This window comes from Lacerta agilis, chromosome 2 (assembly GCF_009819535.1).
Source record: "Lacerta agilis isolate rLacAgi1 chromosome 2, rLacAgi1.pri, whole genome shotgun sequence".
Taxonomy (NCBI): Eukaryota; Metazoa; Chordata; class Lepidosauria; order Squamata; family Lacertidae; genus Lacerta; species Lacerta agilis.
The window spans coordinates 33,522,453-33,541,454 of record NC_046313.1 but is presented as its reverse complement, the minus strand read 5'-3'; the positions used below and the strand labels follow the sequence as shown (position 1 = coordinate 33,541,454).

At 43.5% G+C, this 19,002-nt stretch overlaps 1 protein-coding gene across 1 annotated transcript in view; it reads right to left on the bottom strand.

Annotated features, from left to right (window-relative positions):
- The window catches only part of MGAT5B (alpha-1,6-mannosylglycoprotein 6-beta-N-acetylglucosaminyltransferase B), a 164,299-nt gene that overhangs the window by 11,775 nt on the left and 133,522 nt on the right, over positions 1-19,002 (bottom strand). The window contains 3 exon segments of the mRNA XM_033139432.1: positions 11,721-11,837; positions 13,253-13,399; positions 18,616-18,771. Of these exon segments, the coding sequence (XP_032995323.1) occupies positions 11,721-11,837; positions 13,253-13,399; positions 18,616-18,771 (420 nt within the window).

Here is a 19,002-nt window from a genome sequence, read left to right as displayed (position 1 = left end):
GCTGCTCCAGAGAAGCGGACACTGAGCAATGGATTCAAACTACAAGAAAGAAGATTCCACCTAAACATTAGGAAGAACTTCCTGACAGTGAGAGCTGTTTGGCAGTGGAATTTGCTACCAAGGAGTGTGGTGGAGTCTCCTTCTTTGGATGTCTTTAAGCAGAGGCTTGACAGCCACCTGTCAGGAATGCTTTGATGGTGTTTCCTGCTTGGCAGGGGGTTGGACTGGATGGCCCTTGTGGTCTCTTCCAACTCTATGATTCTATGGGTTCTTTTCAAACAAATGGCACAAGGAAGGCTGCAAGAGCACCGCTGATGGACAGCCATGATGGATGGACTCAACAGTAATAGACTACAAAAGGCGTGGATGGTAGGTGCCTTCTCAATGGACACTACATGGTGCAAACTGCTTTGAAGATATGAGAAGATAGTGCATAAATAAAGTAACTGTGGCTCTGACACAGGCAACGGAGATGGAGGAGAGGGCAAAGAGAAGATCTACAGAATGGCCACAAACACCATTTCGAAATGCTCGCAATAGCACCATCGCAACTAGCAAGTCATTAAATTTATTTACTCCATGACAGACTTGCACTGGCTTTTTAAGCAGGGTGTGTTTACAGTTTTATTTGTTAACTCCTCATTTCTAGCTGTTTTAGAATGGATCTCATTGGGCTTATTACAGAACAGTTGCAACTCAAGCACATTCAGCAATATTTACTCTCTACAAAGGCTGCGTGCGTATGTCAAGAATCTAGTGCACATATGCACAGAATAACAGATTTGTTTTTTGTTTTTAAGCATCCATCAAATGCAAAATTGGGAAAATGATTAATAAAAAACAAGTACTAGAAAACAGCTGGTACCTATGGAACAATCCTTACAGTGCAATCCTACGTACGTCTACTCAGAGCCAGAGTGTACTATATAGTGAGAGCCTGTGTGGTGTGGTGGTTAGAGTGTTGGACTAGGCTCTGGGAGATCAGAGTTCATCTCTCTACTCAGCTGTAAAGACCAAGTCTCAGCTTAACCCAGGCCTGGAGCACCCATGAGGCAGGGTGAAGCCCCCGAGGTGGCACTCCCACCGGCCCCCCGCTCGCTCATTGCCTCTGCTGCTGGCATTGGCAATGATTTCTGGTGAGATCTCACTGAAATCTAGAAAGACCTCATGGAGTGCATGGGATCTCATGAGATTTGGGTGAGATCTTGATGCAAATCGATGCCAGTGCTGGCTCCACTTCTCCACTGGTGGTGGAGGTGGTACGGCAAGTGACACAGTTGGTGGCAGGGCGGCACTTCCCATTTTACCTCAAGCGAGAAAATGGGATGCAGTGTGCCTGGTTTAACCTATCACATTGAAAGCGATATGGAGAAAGGAGAGAGTCACATACTACCCTACCCTAGGCTCCAGGTAGTAAAGGTGAGAAATAAAGGGAATGATTAAATAAATAAGCCTTACTTCCAGGTAAGCATGCGTAGGATTGCTGCCTCAAGCTACAAAGGAACAAAAGCCCCAAATGAAGGCAGAAGGGCCTAAACATTGTGAAGCTGTTACTTGCAGAATACCAGGTTTGGGGTGAGACTTTAGCTTGGCTGGCTCCCCAAGAAGGAGCAGAACAAGTCATTGTATTAAGGCAGATTGTGGTGGCCTAATTTTCTGAACTTAAGAACACATATAAAAAACCTTTTGATCAAAATCCATCAAAATAACTGGTCTTGAGTAAGTCGAGTGTCGGCGTATGTCATGCTCTTGGCCTGAAACTGACTAAGTGCCACTTCATCACCCTGCTTTCCTTGGAGTGAGCTTGTTTTCACTCTCCGGAGGAGTGGTTCCTTTGATCATTATCACCATGCCATCTGATCACGAGTAAACTATTTCCTACCCATCAGATGGGCACTGCTTGAAGGAGAGGAAAAAGTACTTCTTAGGGTTGCATAAAGGCAACTAAGGCTTAAAACAACCAGGGCATCATAAGACAAATGCAATCATCACACGAAACACACAATGGCACAATGCCACCCTTAGTGGCCTCTAAGAATAATGTTTATTTAATTTACTCTAGAGAGTCTAATACCAGCAGAGTCATCCCGCAGCTAAATTGCACAGCCCTCAAAGAATAAGTAAGCAGACTTGGCTCTGGTACAATGCCTCACCTCTCAATTAGGTTTTGGCTTCCCCTCAGTTCCAAGGCCAGAACCTGGCACCATCAGAGCTAATGTTCTACTAAATTACATTTTGGCATTTTGTGCTAAGTTCAGTAGGTCTACCTGGGTACAATGTAAAATGGAATCTGGCCTCAAACAGAGCGTGTTTGTATCCTCTTTCTCCCGCAGTGGGAGACCGCCGCTCTTATGATAGATGGTGTTCTGGAAAGGTCTCAAAACGCCGCAGTGACCAACAGGAGGTAGGAAGTGTTGGATTTTAATTAAACAATTATTTTGGAGGAATTGGCACTTTGCTGTGGCCTTGACTGCACAATCTGAATGTATAAACAGAAGGAAGAAAAGAAAGAGAGAATGCAAGAGGTGCTCTTGGGACCGTGGTGAACAGATGGGTCATCAGAAATAGTGTAGCGAAGATGAGTGCTTCGATTACAGGGACAAGGGCAGGAGGAAAAATGCAGAAAAGACAAGATAATGAGGAAAGTGGTTGTGCCCAAGGGAAGGCAGGGAGGGTGATTTGAATGAGAGCCACAGTGGAGGAGGGGGAGATTCCAGAGGGGCTGGGAAACCACATTTCTCTCATCCATCAAAGACTCCCTTTGCACTCTGGTTCCAGGAAGGGAACAGATGCCATCCTTATAACAGGAGCCATCAAAAACCACCAGCATGTGTAGCCCTGACAGCCTGCATAAGAAGCGAAGAAGTAACAAGTTTTTCTTAATTATGTTCAGGTTTATCTAGCTGAATAAGCATAAGGTGGGTAAAATGGGAAATGGGTGGGTGGGTGAGAGAAAGACATGTCAGAAGACACTTCACAGTATGTATTCTCTTTGACATAGCCTCTCCTCCTCAGCGAGGGGAGGGGTTGTGAGCGGGATCCGGCTCCAGCACCTGGGCGGGGGCGTTTCGCCCCAGCCTTACCTTTCCTGCCACCGCGCCGTGCCCCTAGCAGTCAGCCAATAGGGCTGACTTGGGGGCGGGGTTTTGCTGTACCTTAGCAGCCACGGCGGCCCCTCTCCGCCATTCTGCGTCGTTCCTGCGCCGGATGTTTGTTTAGTAGGCCCCTTTGGACTTTTTGAGGCTATTAGCAGCATGGAGAGGAAGAAATAACTCAAAGAAACAGATGTGTATCTTCCTTTTAAAATATGCCCAGATACAATATCACATGCTATTCTGGAACAGCAGTCTCTGTGAGAAGCCCTTCTTCACTGAGGCCCAAACTGGACCTGGCATTAATTGCATGAATGCTATTGTTGTTGTTTTTTTGGTTATGTAAATAGCAGCCAAGGGATAACCGAAGCAGCCTTAGGAAGGGAATGCTTAACTTTTTCTCTCCCTGCCACAATTCCATTGGCAGCAAAGGAAGCTTCCCTTGAAATGCAAATAGCAGCTTCAGACAGATGCCTGTGCTAATGTGATGTTCATAACTGCACCACTTGGGGAGTTCAGGTGTGAGGAACTCAGTAATACCAAGGCATCATTAAAGGGGTCATCCCATTGATACTCTGAAATTTATTATTACGGCCAAACAGCCAGCATACCATTGATACTCTGTAACAAGGAACATTCCCTTGAAAATTTCCTTCTTGGTTGGGAAACAGGTATGAAGACTCAATTGCTGTTGGAGAACAATGGCCAGTAGTAGTAGTAGTAGTAGTAGTAGTAGTAGTAGTAGTAGCAGCAGTAATAATAATAATAATAATAATAATAATAATAATAATAATAATACCATCTGTGTTGCTCCAGCCACTCTGGGTGGCTAACATAGTAACAGGTCATGTCACCTTGATGTGAGCTTCCTCTCAGTCTCTAGGCATGTCAGCTGAGCCACATTTTTGTAGTGGTGCTCTGGAAGTTGGCTTTATTGCAGCAGTACCAATGTACCATGATAAATACAGTCCCTTAAAAGAGGGTGCCTCCATTCAAATAATGGGTAGCAAGAAAATATACAGTACTCACAACCCAGGAATAGATTCAAATATATGATTTCTCCACAGGAATCTGGGTCTCCAACAGGAATCATAGCTCCGAGAAGAATAATGAATCCTTCTCAAACAAAATTGTGTGAGGAAGGTAAGGGGGGGGGAGAAAGCCCAACCTAAATGTTATCAGCCAAATAAATAGAAAATAATGCAATTGTCTAACAGTGTGTAGCAGCAGCCTGGGGATATTTTAACCAGCTATTTTCACAGCAATGCTTAATATGCTACTCTCCCAAGCATAGCCTGAAATATATAATTTTCCATTATATTCCTGTACATTTGACTTTAATATAATGAAGGCTTCTCCCTTCACTACACTAGAATATTGGCTGTATTAAATTGCTTGTGTAAGAACCGTGGTTTTTTCTTTGAAAATGTAGAAGCTGAAGTTCAAGCAAATGACCTCAAAGGAAAGCCACCCCGTCTCTGCCTGTCGCCTTTAACCTCTCCGTTAAGAGCTGTAATTCATCACAGGGACAATACTCCCAGTGTCACCTTTCCCCATGGGCTGCAATTTGTCATTTTTGTCTCACATGCTCTCTTGGCTTCATGCAGCTGCTCCTCTCCTCATGCTATGAGATGCTGAGCGTCGCAAGAAAAAAAAAAAGGTAAGCTCTTGCTATAATTATCTTCAGGAACCATAGCTAATGTTGGATAGCAGGACCAAAAACATGAGCGCATAAACGAGGCCAGCACAACCTCGGGGGTGGGGGTGGGGTGGGGGGGCTCTTGAGCTTCTAGCTCAGCTGTGTTTGGCTGGTGGGACCACAAACTGTGCAGACATAAACCCAGCACAGAGAAGCTTGCACAAGCTTTAGTAACAAGCAATGCTCTTCATTCAGAGCAACAAGAGAAGGAGCTCTGCACACTTAGACTATCTACTGCAGGGGGTAGCCAATGTTGTGGCTTCCAGATGTTATTTGACTAATCAGGTCTAACCAGCATGGCCCATGCTTGGAGATGATGGGAGTTGTAGTTCAGAAACATCTGGAGGATGCCATGTTGACTACCTCTGTATTACTCACAAATTCAAAGATCCCCATTCTAGTCAGATTGGAGGCGGGGGAAGAAAACTTCAGGACATAGACTGCCTGTTGAGAATGTCCATTTTAAGCCACCCAGTCTCCTCCTCAACCTCGCTGTTGTTTTTTTTTTCTTTGTACATTTCCTGCTGCAGCAGAGCAGTGTTTCAAAGACAAAATATCAGGGGAATCCAACAGCAAAAAGACTATAATAAGGCTTTCAAGCTTTTAAGGTAGGCCAGTTTTTAGGCCTAATTGCCTTGACAGCATCTCTAATATCCCAGCCCTTTAAAAATAAAAAGGAGCAAAGTGGCTGCAAATCACTTTGTATTCTCTACCGCTTTCCGGGTGGTTTACAGAACATATTTTTGAAAGCAGCTCTAATGTGTTGAGGAAGTAGCCTACGAAGATGCATTCCAGAATGGGAACTGAGGGTAGGACAGGGCTGAGGGGGTACGCCAGCCAACAATTTTCTCTCAGTTTCACTGCTCATTTTGTGGGATGTAAAACGCAGGAGCAGTCAAACACAACATTGCTAGAGTGGACATAGAAAGGGAACTCTAGGCCAGCCAGTCGGAACTTGCTTTTTTCCCCTGGGCTGGGATGACTTCCTCTGTATAACAGGAGATGGGTGTGGTCTCACCTGGGCAGGTTAACACAAAACCACAGGGACCATACTCCATCTTCCTCTCTCTCTTTTGGACGTCGTTCTCAAAAGAACAACATCGCTATGAGGGTCTCTTGGCTTCCAGCCAAGAGAACACAAAGGGACTGTTTTTCCCTTATGGAACAGTCTCCTGAGTAAATGTTACTTTTACTAAGTTTAAGCCTGCCTCTGGGATCCAATTGTGAACAGACAATTTCTCGTGAGTAAATGTTTTATGCTTTTATAGAAGACTGTGTATTGTCTTATTTTGAGAGGAATTAAAGGGGAAAATACCAGGACATTTATTACAAGGTTTTAACAAACCTGAGCAAGCTATCTGCTGCGTGTGTGTGTTTAAAAGGGGAATGAAAACTCTGCTAATTTCTGGGACTTGTAAACACAAGTTGGAATAGGATATCTTAGACAATATATCCTCTCCTGCATCCCAAAACTTTCCCACACATTTCAGTTGCATTGTGGTATCAGAGTTTTCTTACATCTTAAACTAAGATGAAGGGTGGATCCAAACTCCATTGTTGTCGGTGGGCATCAGAAACTGTTAAACTAGAACCTGGAGCCCCTGACTCTGTTTGCTTCTACCCCATCTGCGATCACTACCACTTCTGGTTCCGTCATTGAGGGCAGCAGCACCCCACCCTTCTTGGTCTCCCTGCTGTTTGTGGAGCGACCTTGCCCACCCACCTGTCTGCTGATTAGGCAAATATGTTAATTTTTGTTTCTCGTTTTCCAGTCTTCAGTTCTTCACATTTCCACATATTTGCTTAAAAATAAAAATAAAATATCTTCCCTTGAAAATTCATCAGTATTTTAGTGCAAATTTCCAAGAATAGGTGGAGAATGGTTCAGATGGAATGCAGGGGCTCAGCCTGTGCTCTGCAAACACAAAGCTCCTCTGTTGCTTCAGCAGGGAACAACCTCAGCCTCAGCCCTATATGACAGTAGCACAACTGCCTCCTGATGGTGAGTCTCGCCCATACTGGAAGGTGCTGCTTTGCTGAAAGGAACCCAGCTCTCTCCATTGGTCTCTTACTGTCCCAGAGTGGGGGAGTCTCTGGTCTCACTGAGTCCCCCATGGAGTCCTCTGAGTTTGAGGATGGCAGTGCCACATCCTCTGGTTAGGTGGGACACAGGCACTGCAGGTTTGTCAAGTAGCAACACGTCTGGAGGAAGGCCTGTGTGCCCTTTGACTTCCTTGTCAGAGGCCTCCACTTCATCAGCCGAAGAGGACTCCTGCTACCTGGCACAGCATTGCCACAACAGCCAGGATTATTCTGCACCCTTTCCCCTAGCAGAAGCATGTTTGTAAACATCATTTGCTTGGAGAACTGCACTACAAAATTCCGGGGAGTGTGAATTTTGAAGGATAATCATGTGTCAATTTGCATATTGGTTTGAGAAGTGCAGACTGAAATGTGGACAAAACCAATTTCCCCCTCCAACCCTAATTTCTTGCTGATGCAGGCCCACCTTTGTGTCTGAGACCAAGGATTTGAACAAATAGCGCCTGTCATTTATACGAATGACAAAACCCAAGGATTCATATAGCGACATTACTCTGGATTTTCAAAGCGAGTCAATAAGAGACCAGAATTCATAGTTTGAAGATGAGCGCCTAACTTGGTCCTTCGTTTGAAGTGTGTCTACTGCGTGGGTGGGGAGAGGTCTCATTGCCACTCTTTTGCTCTTCATTGAAAGCGGTTCAATCTGTTTAACACTTGTTAAAGAAAAGAAGGCTCTGAAGGTCTTATTTTAGCTTCCTGACCGCGTTCTTTTGAAATGTGAGGCCTGACCCAACTTGACCCCCTTTGGAGGGTTTCATCTCATACAGTTCTCCAACAACAGGAAAATCTTGCCCTACATCATTATGGACCAATTTTGAACTTGAACCAAATATAGGCCCACAGTTGGAGCAAAGTGGTTTTAGAGTAGATACACAGCTTCTATAGCAAAAGGCTGACAATGGAGCCTGCTTGTGAGGAGACTGCTTGTGCCCCACCTGCTTTTAATCATGCTATCTGCTGTTGCCTCTTCATTCAAATACATTAAGAAACCTCCCATTTCCTCTCAGATTGGGTTCTTCCTTGAAGACAGGGCTAGCCAGCGTGCTACCCTCCAAATGCCATTGGACTAAAATCCCCATCATTCCTAAGCACTGGCCATGCTGGCTGGATCAGATGAACAACATCTGGGGGCACCATATTGGATGCCCCTGTTCTAAAATGCAAGCTGTGTCATGATAAAGGCCACCACGTTACATCAGCAAGGAAGGACATGAAGTTTTACCCTATTTTATCTTGTTTACATGCTCAGAGAATAGTTATGTTTCTCAGGGTACAGAGGGCATTTCTCAAAATTCTGGAGATATGGAGATCAGAAACCCCCACCCCTCACATCAGACCAACTACTCAGATGCTGGAGAGTTGTTATTGCTACCGATTACTTGGTTGCTTGTTTGAGCTGTCTAAATTTGATTAATTGAACTTAATGGTGGTGGAGGGGAAGGATATAAATTTATTTGTTTCAGGGCCAAGACTTCACAAAGTTACTTACTTCATACTAATGTAAAATATAAAACCACAACATCTGATGAAACTAGAGGCACCAAACACAGTAGCAGAAGTATAGTATACTTGCAAGGGCGGGGAGAAAAGTCTCAGAACAGATAGGTCTTTAACTTTCACTTGGGATGGTAGGGTGATTTGAATCTCAACTGGAACAGAACTCCACAAGGACAGAGCCACCACCAAAAAGGCCCCATCTCTCACGCCCAGCAGTCTAAACAAGGTAGCAAACCTCCATGTCATACAGAAACAAAAGAGTCTTGTGTCACCTCCTGCTTGGCAGGGGGTTGGACTGGATGGCCCTTGTGGTCTCTTCCAACTCTATGATTCTATGACCTTAAGGAAGAAAAGATATATTGTGGCTGTTTCCTTTACAGTCTATGAAACTGTAATGGAAAAAATTAATCTAGTACAGTGGTACCTTGGTTTGCATATGTCTTGGTTTGCATACGTTTTGGATTACAAACACGTCAAACCCGGAAGTGCGTGTCCCGGTTTGCAACCTATTTTTGGATTACAACCTTTTTGGGGGGGGATTGCGAACAGGTTTTTTTTTTTTTTTTTGGAGGGGGGAGGCCCTATTGGCGAAAGTACGCCTTGGGTTACAGTCTGTTTTTGTTTACAAATGGACCTCCGGAATGGATTATGGTTGTAAACCAAGGTACCACTGTAGTCTTTAAGAAGCCACCAGACTCTCTGTGTTTTCTTCTGCTACAGACTAATATAGCTACCTCTGTGGATTGGGTGATCCAGGTATGCTTATTGGGGAGCTGGGACTGGTGATAGCTTCCTGGCCTGTGTTCACTTGGAGAAAGCTTGGTGTTGCTACTACGTAATGTGTGAAGCAGCAATCACTGGTTCTTAAAAAAAACATATCCCTTTTAATAGTCACTCAGTTGATTTGAGTTCCCTGATTCCTGCCAACCTTCTGAGTCAGACTTGGGTATTAAGAGAGGCACCATTTTGCAGCGCATTGTCTTTTGAAACAACAGAGACACCCATCTCCCCCACCCAAAGCAAATTGTGAGCAAAATGGAGATCAGCACATTTTATCCCTCCAGGAGAATTGACTTTAATGATCTGGACAACTTGAAAGGCTTCTGCTGTGGGAGAAGTAAATATTCATGACAGATACATTTTAAAAGTCTTTGAGAAACCGCATCACACAGCAGGTGCTGCATTTTTCAGAAGGTCCTTTTCCTTACTTCCCAGTCATTATTTTTTTTAAAGTGTGTGTGTGTGTGTGTGTGTCTACAATGCTCATATTTAAAAGGCAGCACTTGAGGCTCTTCCTCTTATTGTTGGCTGGCTTAATACAAATACTGCTAATATACTAATGATGAATAATTAAATCAAAGAAGATAAATTATCCTGAGCTTTTATAGCACTTGCATGGTAGGAGTGAACAGCAGGCAAGTTGTGTTAATATCTCCTGATACAGGAGAGCCTCTGCGGAGCAATCTTTGAGAAATTGCCCAGAAGCTGGAAAAGATTTATCTGAAAACAAATGTATAAATGCTGAGGCCTGTGGCTGATGTTACTTCTTTCTGTACATGCAATCTTAAAACTCATATCTTAGGGCTAAACTAGATGTTACAGTGGCAAAGGTGTGACAGTTTTTTAAAAAAGAGCAGAATATAATCTGGTTCCCCCTTCCTCTTCTGTATCAACTAGCAAAGGCAACCTTGGGTCACTCATGACATGTGTGTTTCACCCTCATGAGCAGACCTCAGTGCGGACAGCAGGCCTGGCCATCTGTTTATTTCATAGAAATGTATTCATAGAATTGCAGAGTTGGAAGGAACCATGAGGGACATCTAGTCCAACTCCCTGCAGTGCAAGAATTTTTTTATATTCCACAGGGGAGAATGAGAACAAAATGTGTGGCAACCGTTTTTCGTGGTAGCCAGATATTAACTGCAATGTCTCATTTGGTATTTGAATGCTTGCAAAAGTCACTTTAGAAGTATTTCTTTCAAATGCAAGTTTAGTTTTGCTTTTAACTGCAAAGATGTGTGCTTGGTAAAACCAGGAGCAGAAATGCCAGCATTGAGTTTGCCATATGTGGGTCATTGCTATGAAATAGCTGAATGTATGTGCCTGTCCTACATTATGTTTATGTACATAAAGGGATGGGTGGATCTGTCAGTTCTGCTTTGTCTCCATTTCTCATTTTTTTCCAGTCTTCAATTCTCCCATGTTTTTTTTAAGTCTTAATGAAAAGCCATCATATTTTTTTTTGCAAATTTATCTGAATATATACATGTTTGTATGCAATTTTGCCTAACAGACACATTTTTTTGCAGTGCAATTTTCCCTAATGTAATGCATACTTGCATGTTATTTTCATGAATATGTGCAATTTTGTGCACACTTTCCCACAGTATACAGTGGTACCTCTGGTTACGTACTTAATTTGTTCCGGAGGTCCGTTCTTAACCTGAAACTGTTCTTAACCTGAAGCACCACTTTAGCTAATGGGGCCTCCCGCTGCCACTGTGCCACCAGAGCACAATTTCTGTTCTTAACCTGAAGCAAAATTCTTAACCTGAAGCGTTATTTCTGGGTTAGCAGAGTCTGTAACCTGAAGCGTATGTAACCCGAGGTGCCACTGTATAGGTTTTTGTATATGGATAGGCTGAGAAACTCCATTGCAAAATTCAGAGAAGTTAAAATTTTAAAGGACAGGTCTTGGTGCTCATATTGCTTCAGAAAGTGCAGTTCAAGTAAACTTGCCTTTAAATGTGAACTGAATCAAATTTCTCCCCCACCTCTATATACATCATAAAATAAAGTTGGAAACAGTCATGAAACACCCAAGAGTGTTTTGGGAGTCACGTGAGAGAGACACTCCCATGTCTTGAGATTCTAAATGCCAGGTTTTTATTTTTAACTGTGTTTGCTGAAAGTGACATTTAAAAAAAATGAAACTTTGAGGAGAAGTTAAGAAAGAAAAAGCAAAACACAGCCCACTCACTTATTAACACCTTCTAATCCAGATGGCCTGACTTCCTGTCCTACAGTTTGTAGGGGCAGGGATAGAATACACCTGAAATAGGTCAGGTTTTCATAGCTGTCAACTGTTCCCTTTTTTAAAGGGAAATTCCTTTATTCCGAATAGGACTCCTCGCAAGAAAAGGGAAAAGTTGACAGCTATGCATGTTTTTCTTTATTTTCCTGAGATGTACTGCAAATCCACACTCATTCTCAACCTGCCATTGTTCTTGTTGAATCCACCCACTGGGGTATTTTTTTGGCAAAATATTGAAATAAAAGGCTCAATTCCTATGACTAATAATGTTTCAGGAGGCTTGGCTGGGAATTACCTTGGTCCTCATAATGACTTTGATAGCAGCTTCAAATTCCTCTGAATTATTGTAGTCCACTGTCCACACATGGGGTTTCCCTATAAAATCCTCTGCATAGGGATGCTGGGAGGGAACCTAAAAATACAGAAAGGAAACATAATACTTCCTGCAGGGGGCACTGTGACTGCAAGCATTTCAGAAAACAAAGCAAAGCGTGAGGATCAGAAATAGCAATAAGGAAATAAAGGAAACTGAGTGAAGCTTATATATAGTACGAACTTCTTTAAGTCATGGAAGAAATATTCATTTTCAGACATGTACTAATTCAGGTACAACCATCTTCTCTAATCCCTGTACATAATGTGGCTAACTGCCTCACCCTTCCCTCCTCATGCACTTATATACATATTACAAGGTATGCACTTTTTCTTATTATAATTTTATCATAGCAAAGTGACATTTGAAGCAGCTCTCCTTCATTTTCACAACAGCTCACCTGTACAGGTTCCCCCTCTAATACTTTTGCAAATGAGGGAACTGAGGCTGGAAGAGAACAACAGGCATTATGAAGTACTACATCCCACCAGTGCAAGGATTTCTTGGGTAACAGGAACCTCCTCCCATCTTTTCCCCCTGATGCACATGCCCTACACACTCCCCAAATCTACCCCAGAGGGTTGGAGAAAATCTTAGAACAGATTTAGGGGGCATGAGCTGGAGGGGGGGGGGAGAGGTGGAGATAATGTTTTGTTGACCATGGTGAAATCTTCACACTGATGGAAGCACTCAAGGGGACTTAGCACTATGTTGAATTCCACCCAATGTACTTACTCCTGTCCCAAATCAAAGGCGATAATCCCACCCCCTAGAACACACTGGTTCTCTGAAAGGCTGGTACATTTATAGTGGGGTACGAGAGCTGAAAATAATGCCAATATATTTCACATCTGGCAAGCAATGTTTCCCTTTGGTTTCAGATAGTACATGGGCAGACATGTCTAAAAAGCCCGGGACACAAATTTTCACAGCCCTCTAGCAGCTATGGTGGCTCATTTGCCAGAAGTAATGTACGGTATGTATGGAAGTGTATACTCAATTCTGACCAAACTAAGCCTTCTGGTGTATATTTTGCTCTAGGGGGTTTAGTTTATTCAGAATTGAGTATACACTTCCAGAGTTAATGCTAAATACTATACTTCTAGTACATGAGCCATCATAGCTGCTAGAGGGCTGTGAAAATTTGTGTCCCGGGCTTTTTAGACTCGTCAACCCATGTACTATCTGAAACCCAAGGGGCACAGTGCTTGCCGGATGTGAAATTTTTCCAGCTCTCCTACCCCACCAGTAGAGTGGTGATGAAGCTGCAAGTATATAAGGGATGGTGAACTCGTGGCTCTCTGGACATTACTGCTGGACTACAACTCCCATCATCCCTGACCTGTCTAGCAACATCTGGAGGGCCACAGGCTGCACATCCCTGCTTTAGAAATACCCAGATCAATTAGGCTCAGGTCTAAGATCTTCACTGCATAATTTAAGAGCAAGCTTACCTCTCTCGATGTAGGCTTCCCTCTGAAGAATTCATGATTGAGTGAACTGTGGGGTGGGTTGAAACGAGCCTGCAGGAAAACACACCCATTGGCTATTGCTTCCAAGGGGGCGGGGCCCTCATAGGGGAAACCAAACCCAATGAAGAGCTGCAAAGAGAAAACTCAGATATTTCAGGCCTCTTTGGCAACCATGATATTTTAAAGCTATCTCAGTTACTTGTTTAACCCTTCAGTTCTTTGACATGGGATTTAATGGTCTACCAACCCTTTGCTTGGCATTTTAACCTGTTGGCTGAAAGTCCCGCAATTAGTCCAGTACCAACAACCTGTGTCATTTAAGAGGACAACAGTTGAATGGACACGTGACCCAGATAGTGTCTACTCATTTGCATCTTTCAGTAGTCACTAATTAACAATTTGCATATAATTTTAATGAACATGGCAGATAGCAAACTATAGTCTTTGAACATGTTGCAGATTCATTCTTCCACTTAACAATATTCTTTATTCAGAGATATTGTTGCCTTTGTATGAAAAGATTTGAATTAGCCCAGGAAACCGGGGGGTGGAGCTAAAAACCTTTTTTTAAAAAAATTCTTAATTTAGACAGTCATAGGAGTTGAAATTGGTAAATTTGGGATTGGGCTTGTCTCTTATCCTTTAGCATGTTCCTGTCATTTTGTAAAATACATTAAAGTGTCCGAAGCGCCTTGTCCATCCCGGGGGTTAGGAGCCGCGCTACCGCAGCGCGCGGCTCCGGTTGGGGTGCGGGAAGAGCGTCCCGCACCCTGGGCTCCCCGGCTGCGCCCGCGGAGGCTCCGAACCCTTCCCCTGCCCCCCTGTAAAGGGGGAGTGGGGGTGAAGGGACAACCGGAGCCGGGCTTCGGGGACATGCCCCAACCGGGATGCAAATGCGGCGACAGAGCCCGCGGTGAGCGTCTAAGTTCTACCTGTGAAGAATGGAGCTAAAGGAACCCGGTGGTCGTGAGTAAAGAATTTGAGTGAAATCGTGCTTTTGGGACGATCCGGGGGGAAGGAGAAGGGCAGCCTGCCTCCCTCCCTTCGAGCTCAAGAATCTAACCAATCTGAGTGATTGCTGCTACAGAACTGGCTATAATGTATTTAAAATTGACACATGAGACTGGCAAACTTTTCTTTCGGGAAGCTAATTAGAGGAAAATATCTCCATTTAAAGTTGCGGTATTTGCGCTCCAGCTCAGGAAAATGGCGACGAACAAAGAGGGGAGTAGAAATATGACACCCACTTCCTCCTCCTCTGCCAGTATGCTGGGTTTTGTCCTTGAACTGGTATTGAACTCTGGATTAACGGATGAACAGAGACTCACTGCCTTGAAGGTGGAATTGCTTTGTAGAAAAGTCAAAGTCTTGTGTGGGGGTCTGAAATGGAACCAATTGCCCACAGAGGAGGCTTTTAAAACTTTTGACACTTTGGAAGAATCCCTTGCCAAGGAGCTGAGAGGGCTGATGAGTGAGCTACTTCGGAGAAGAAATTCGCTTTCTGGGGGTGGCAGCCCCAAGGCGACGTCAAGATTTTTTATATCCAGTCCCCGAGGTGTGAGCTCGGGGGCCAGGGACAGAGAATTAAGGTATTTACAAGAAGAAAAGGAATGTTACAAAGAACCGAAGAAGCTGAGAGATGATGAGATGGATACCTCTGAACTCGTGGCAAGGAGAGGTTTGGACTGTGCCTGGATCTGTGGACGTTTGGAGAGGGAAGCTACATGGAAGTTTAGTGTTGAAACCACCAGGAGAAGAATAATGGACAGAGGGGGTGTGGGGTGAAGCATTAAGTAATACTTAAGGTAGCCTGATATGGTAAACTGAAATCGGAGGGTGAATACTGTCAACAATTTTCTGTTATATTTTTTATTTGAACATGAAAGGAGATATTTCAAGTTATCATGTTATTAGCAGCAATCTTAAGGATAGAAGAGATAGATTTGATCGAATAAGCTGTGAAGATCAGTGAGGTGGAGTATAAGTAAAGTAAATCTAAGTGGATTATGTTTATGGAATAAGAGGATTGAGATCAAGATGTAGTGATGTATTTTTAGTAAAATGTTGAAGATATAATTGATTGTAATTACACAACTGAATTTAACTTCTTTTTTTTTGTCAGGAGAAATGGTTATAAAATAGACTTAGGATATAAACTCGAAGGTGAAAAGACAGGGGAAGTCAATAGTCAAGATACGGAAATAGAATTTTTTTTTTTTTTTCCTAGAAAGATGCAATAAGAAAACTTGACACTGTTTGTATTTGTTCTATGTGTTTTGCATTTGTTTAATTGTAGGTGTGGGTGTGGGTATATGTTGTTATAGAAAAATGCCAATAAATTTTTATAAAAAAAAAAATAAAGTGGCTGATGCCAATTGGGACTGGTAGGGTGGAAGGCAGGAGGACCAGCAGCAGGTGTCACCACAGCCAATGACAAGCAGAGCCAACTCATTCTAGCCTTGTTCCCATCCTCCTCCCTGCTGAGTTCTACAAAGAATCAAATCTGAGACTAAGGGGGAGGAAACTGACAGGCAGTGCCACCCAAAGGACTGGCTGTTGTAAATTAGAAGCTGGGCAGCTGAGGGGCTGGTTGAGGGTAGACAGGCAGTGCCCCAGTTGCTCCACTGGTAAAATAAATGCATTAAATCTCTGTATCCACACGGGGTGTCTCTGCACGAGTTCTCCTGGCCTACCCTCTTTCTTTCCATGTGGTGCTTCCCCTTGTGAAGAAGAGGCACATGGCTATTTTGAGCAACGTGCTTCCATGAGCAACACCACCAATAAGTGTTTTGTTTTGTTTTGTTTTGTTTCGTTGGCATATGGAGGATCACGTTACTGGGAGAAATGAACCCCAGAGTATGTGGGCAAAACTGCCTTTGCAATTGCTTATCATGAGCTGCAAAAGAACTGTTGGTTACTTTATCTGTTTGATGGTTTGCTTGAGTGAGTAATTTATACCAAGCGACATCCCAGAGCAGCTTAAGTTAAGAAGAATAAGTTTCAATAATACAATAATAATAATAATAAACCAGCACAACCATTTTAAAGCAGGTTCAAATGATTAGGAGGCCTGGGGAAATAAAATTAAAATGTCATTTCATGGCACCCAAACCCATCAAGGTGGGGACCTGGGCAAGGCTCCCTGGGGAGGACACGACAGACAGGTGAGTGCCACCACCTCAGAGGGTTGGGGCAGCGGCGGAGCAAGCCAATCGAGCACCTGGGGTGGCATGCATGCCCTGCACTCAGGGGTGGGGCCAGCTGCCCACGGGGCAGGGCAAGCTGGGGCAGGACGCTCCATGGGGCCTCCGAGGAGTCTGCCTGCCTCCTCCCACTCAGCCGCCCTACAGCTGGGGGGGGGAGGTGGCGGGCAGAGCGTTTGGAGCAGTGCAGAGCCTCCGGGTGCCCAAGCCACCATGTCATTCCCAGGAGAGACGCGTGGCTCGGGAGCACTGCAGGCCCCGCACTGCATGCTACCCGGCATTTGTCACCCTCCTCAGTGGTTACACCTGGGGCGGCCCACCCCACTGCATCCCCCTTCCTCTGCCCCTGGGTTGGGGCACACAGAAGAGAGCTTTAGTCAAGGTCTTTCAAGGGAGTGGTGAACTTTGACTGGATTGTGCCCAATTTAGATCATTGCGGGGTGTGATGAAGGAAATGGGTGGAGGTTTGACAAAGGATTTGGAGGTGGGATTCAAGCTCCATTCACTCTCCATTCCTACGCTGAAGGTAAAAACCATTCTGAAGTCGCTAAAGACATGAGCAAGTCACAGAAAATAACGTGTAGACACCTGAGACTTTTAAATGTTCATGGACGGAAAGTGGAGGACGAACCTAATAAATTCTTTGTTGCAATTATATGCTTCAGTGAATTCTTTAGAAGCACTAGCAAGATAGCTAAAGGGTTGCAGGAACTCCTGATGCTATAATTATGAAGAAGATCCATCTGTAAGATCTTCAGCTATCTCTTCCCGTAATGAGATTAAACTTTTCCCAAACCATTTCCGCTCTGCGCTACTTTGCCCTTCTAATTCTATTATGCCATTTTCATACAAGCAGTGGCTTCATCAGCCTTGCATTACCAGCTGTGGAGGTGAACCATTAGCGGGCTTACGGAGTGATCAGATCAGGAGAGGGGAGAAATTATTCAGCAACACACTGTGGAATGAACTGGCAAACAGAGAAAGAAAAAAAGTTTCCCCACCAACTCCAAGCAAAGAGCTCTAGTTTGAACATGTCCTATGGCCCACTGAGATAAGAGAGCAAGGACCCTGGAGAAGCTATGTGACTAAGGCTGCAATACTACTCCCTAGGAGTAAGGCCAATTGAATTCAATAGGCTTTACGTCTGAGTAGACTTGGCTAGTTTTGTGTTGTAAACCTGTACTACTACCAGTGCTAAGTAACCTACAGTTTAGGGCCTCTGGTTACGAGAGGCCTCTAAATCCATCTTTAACTAAATTTCAATTTTTATATAATTTGTTAAAAAATAAAGGGAATAAGTAAATCCAACTTTAAAACAGACATTATCATTCTCTTATGGCAGAAACATCCCATAAGATCTGGAATGAAAAATGCTTTCACAATGGAATTTCATTTCCGTGATTTGGCCACTTGCAACAATATTATCATTTTTGCAGGGTACCTGCTACCTTATGCCAAGAGACACAGGATGTAAAGCGCCAGAAACCACTCCTTACTGCTGCTTATTCTAATTTCCCCCCTTTTTATTTTGTCTCATATATGAGTTTTTCCATAATCACATACACAAAGCAAAACATTAAAACATCAACTTCCCTTCCCCCCCTTCCATGGTACCTTCTAATATAGATAGATAGATGATATAGATAGATAGATAGGTGATAGATAGATAGATAGATAGATAGATGATAGATAGATAGATAGATAGATAGATAGATAGATAGATGATAGATAGATGATAGATAGATAGATGATAGATAGATTAGATAGATTAGATAGATTAGATAGATTAGATACATAGATGATAGATAGATGATAGATAGATGATAGATAGATAGATAGATAGATAGATAGATAGATAGATAGATAGATAGATAAATAAATAGATATAGATACCTGTAGATGGATAGATATAGAAAGAAACAGCCAACCACCATTACCAGCCCTGGAGCACTGCCTAAGGGTTTTGTCCCCTGTGGATTCCCACATCTTTATTGCTGCAATATTTCCATTGCATTCTCCAAGAGCTTTGTCTTGTAGCACATTGGCACATAACCCTTAAAAAAAATCCCATAACTGGCGAATTTCTTATTGCCAAAGTTTCATTTGGCCGCAACCCTCTTTCTTTCTGCCTGTGGCAAATACCTTGGCTTTTCTCAGGAGTTGCTGGAACTCATGCTGTGGCAGGAGACCATGATTCTTCACAAAAGCTGGGACTTCAGGGGGGCGCTGTGTTTCGTAATAAACAGTGCCATGGATCTCCATGTACTTGTTCAGGATGGCTAGAAACTTCTCTTTGCCCTGGGAAAAGAAAGGAAAGAAATTCATCTGTGATTGCCAGTCACAAAGTTCAGAATTCGTGAGGACATATAAAATTCCGTCCAGCTGCATAGATTTTGTCACGGCTCATCCAGATGGTAACCTTTCCCCAATTAAGCAAGCAAATAAAAATGTACCCCGGCAGAAACAATGGAAGATCAGCTAGTATAGTGATTAGGGTATCTAATATGTTCCTGATTTAAATTCATACTC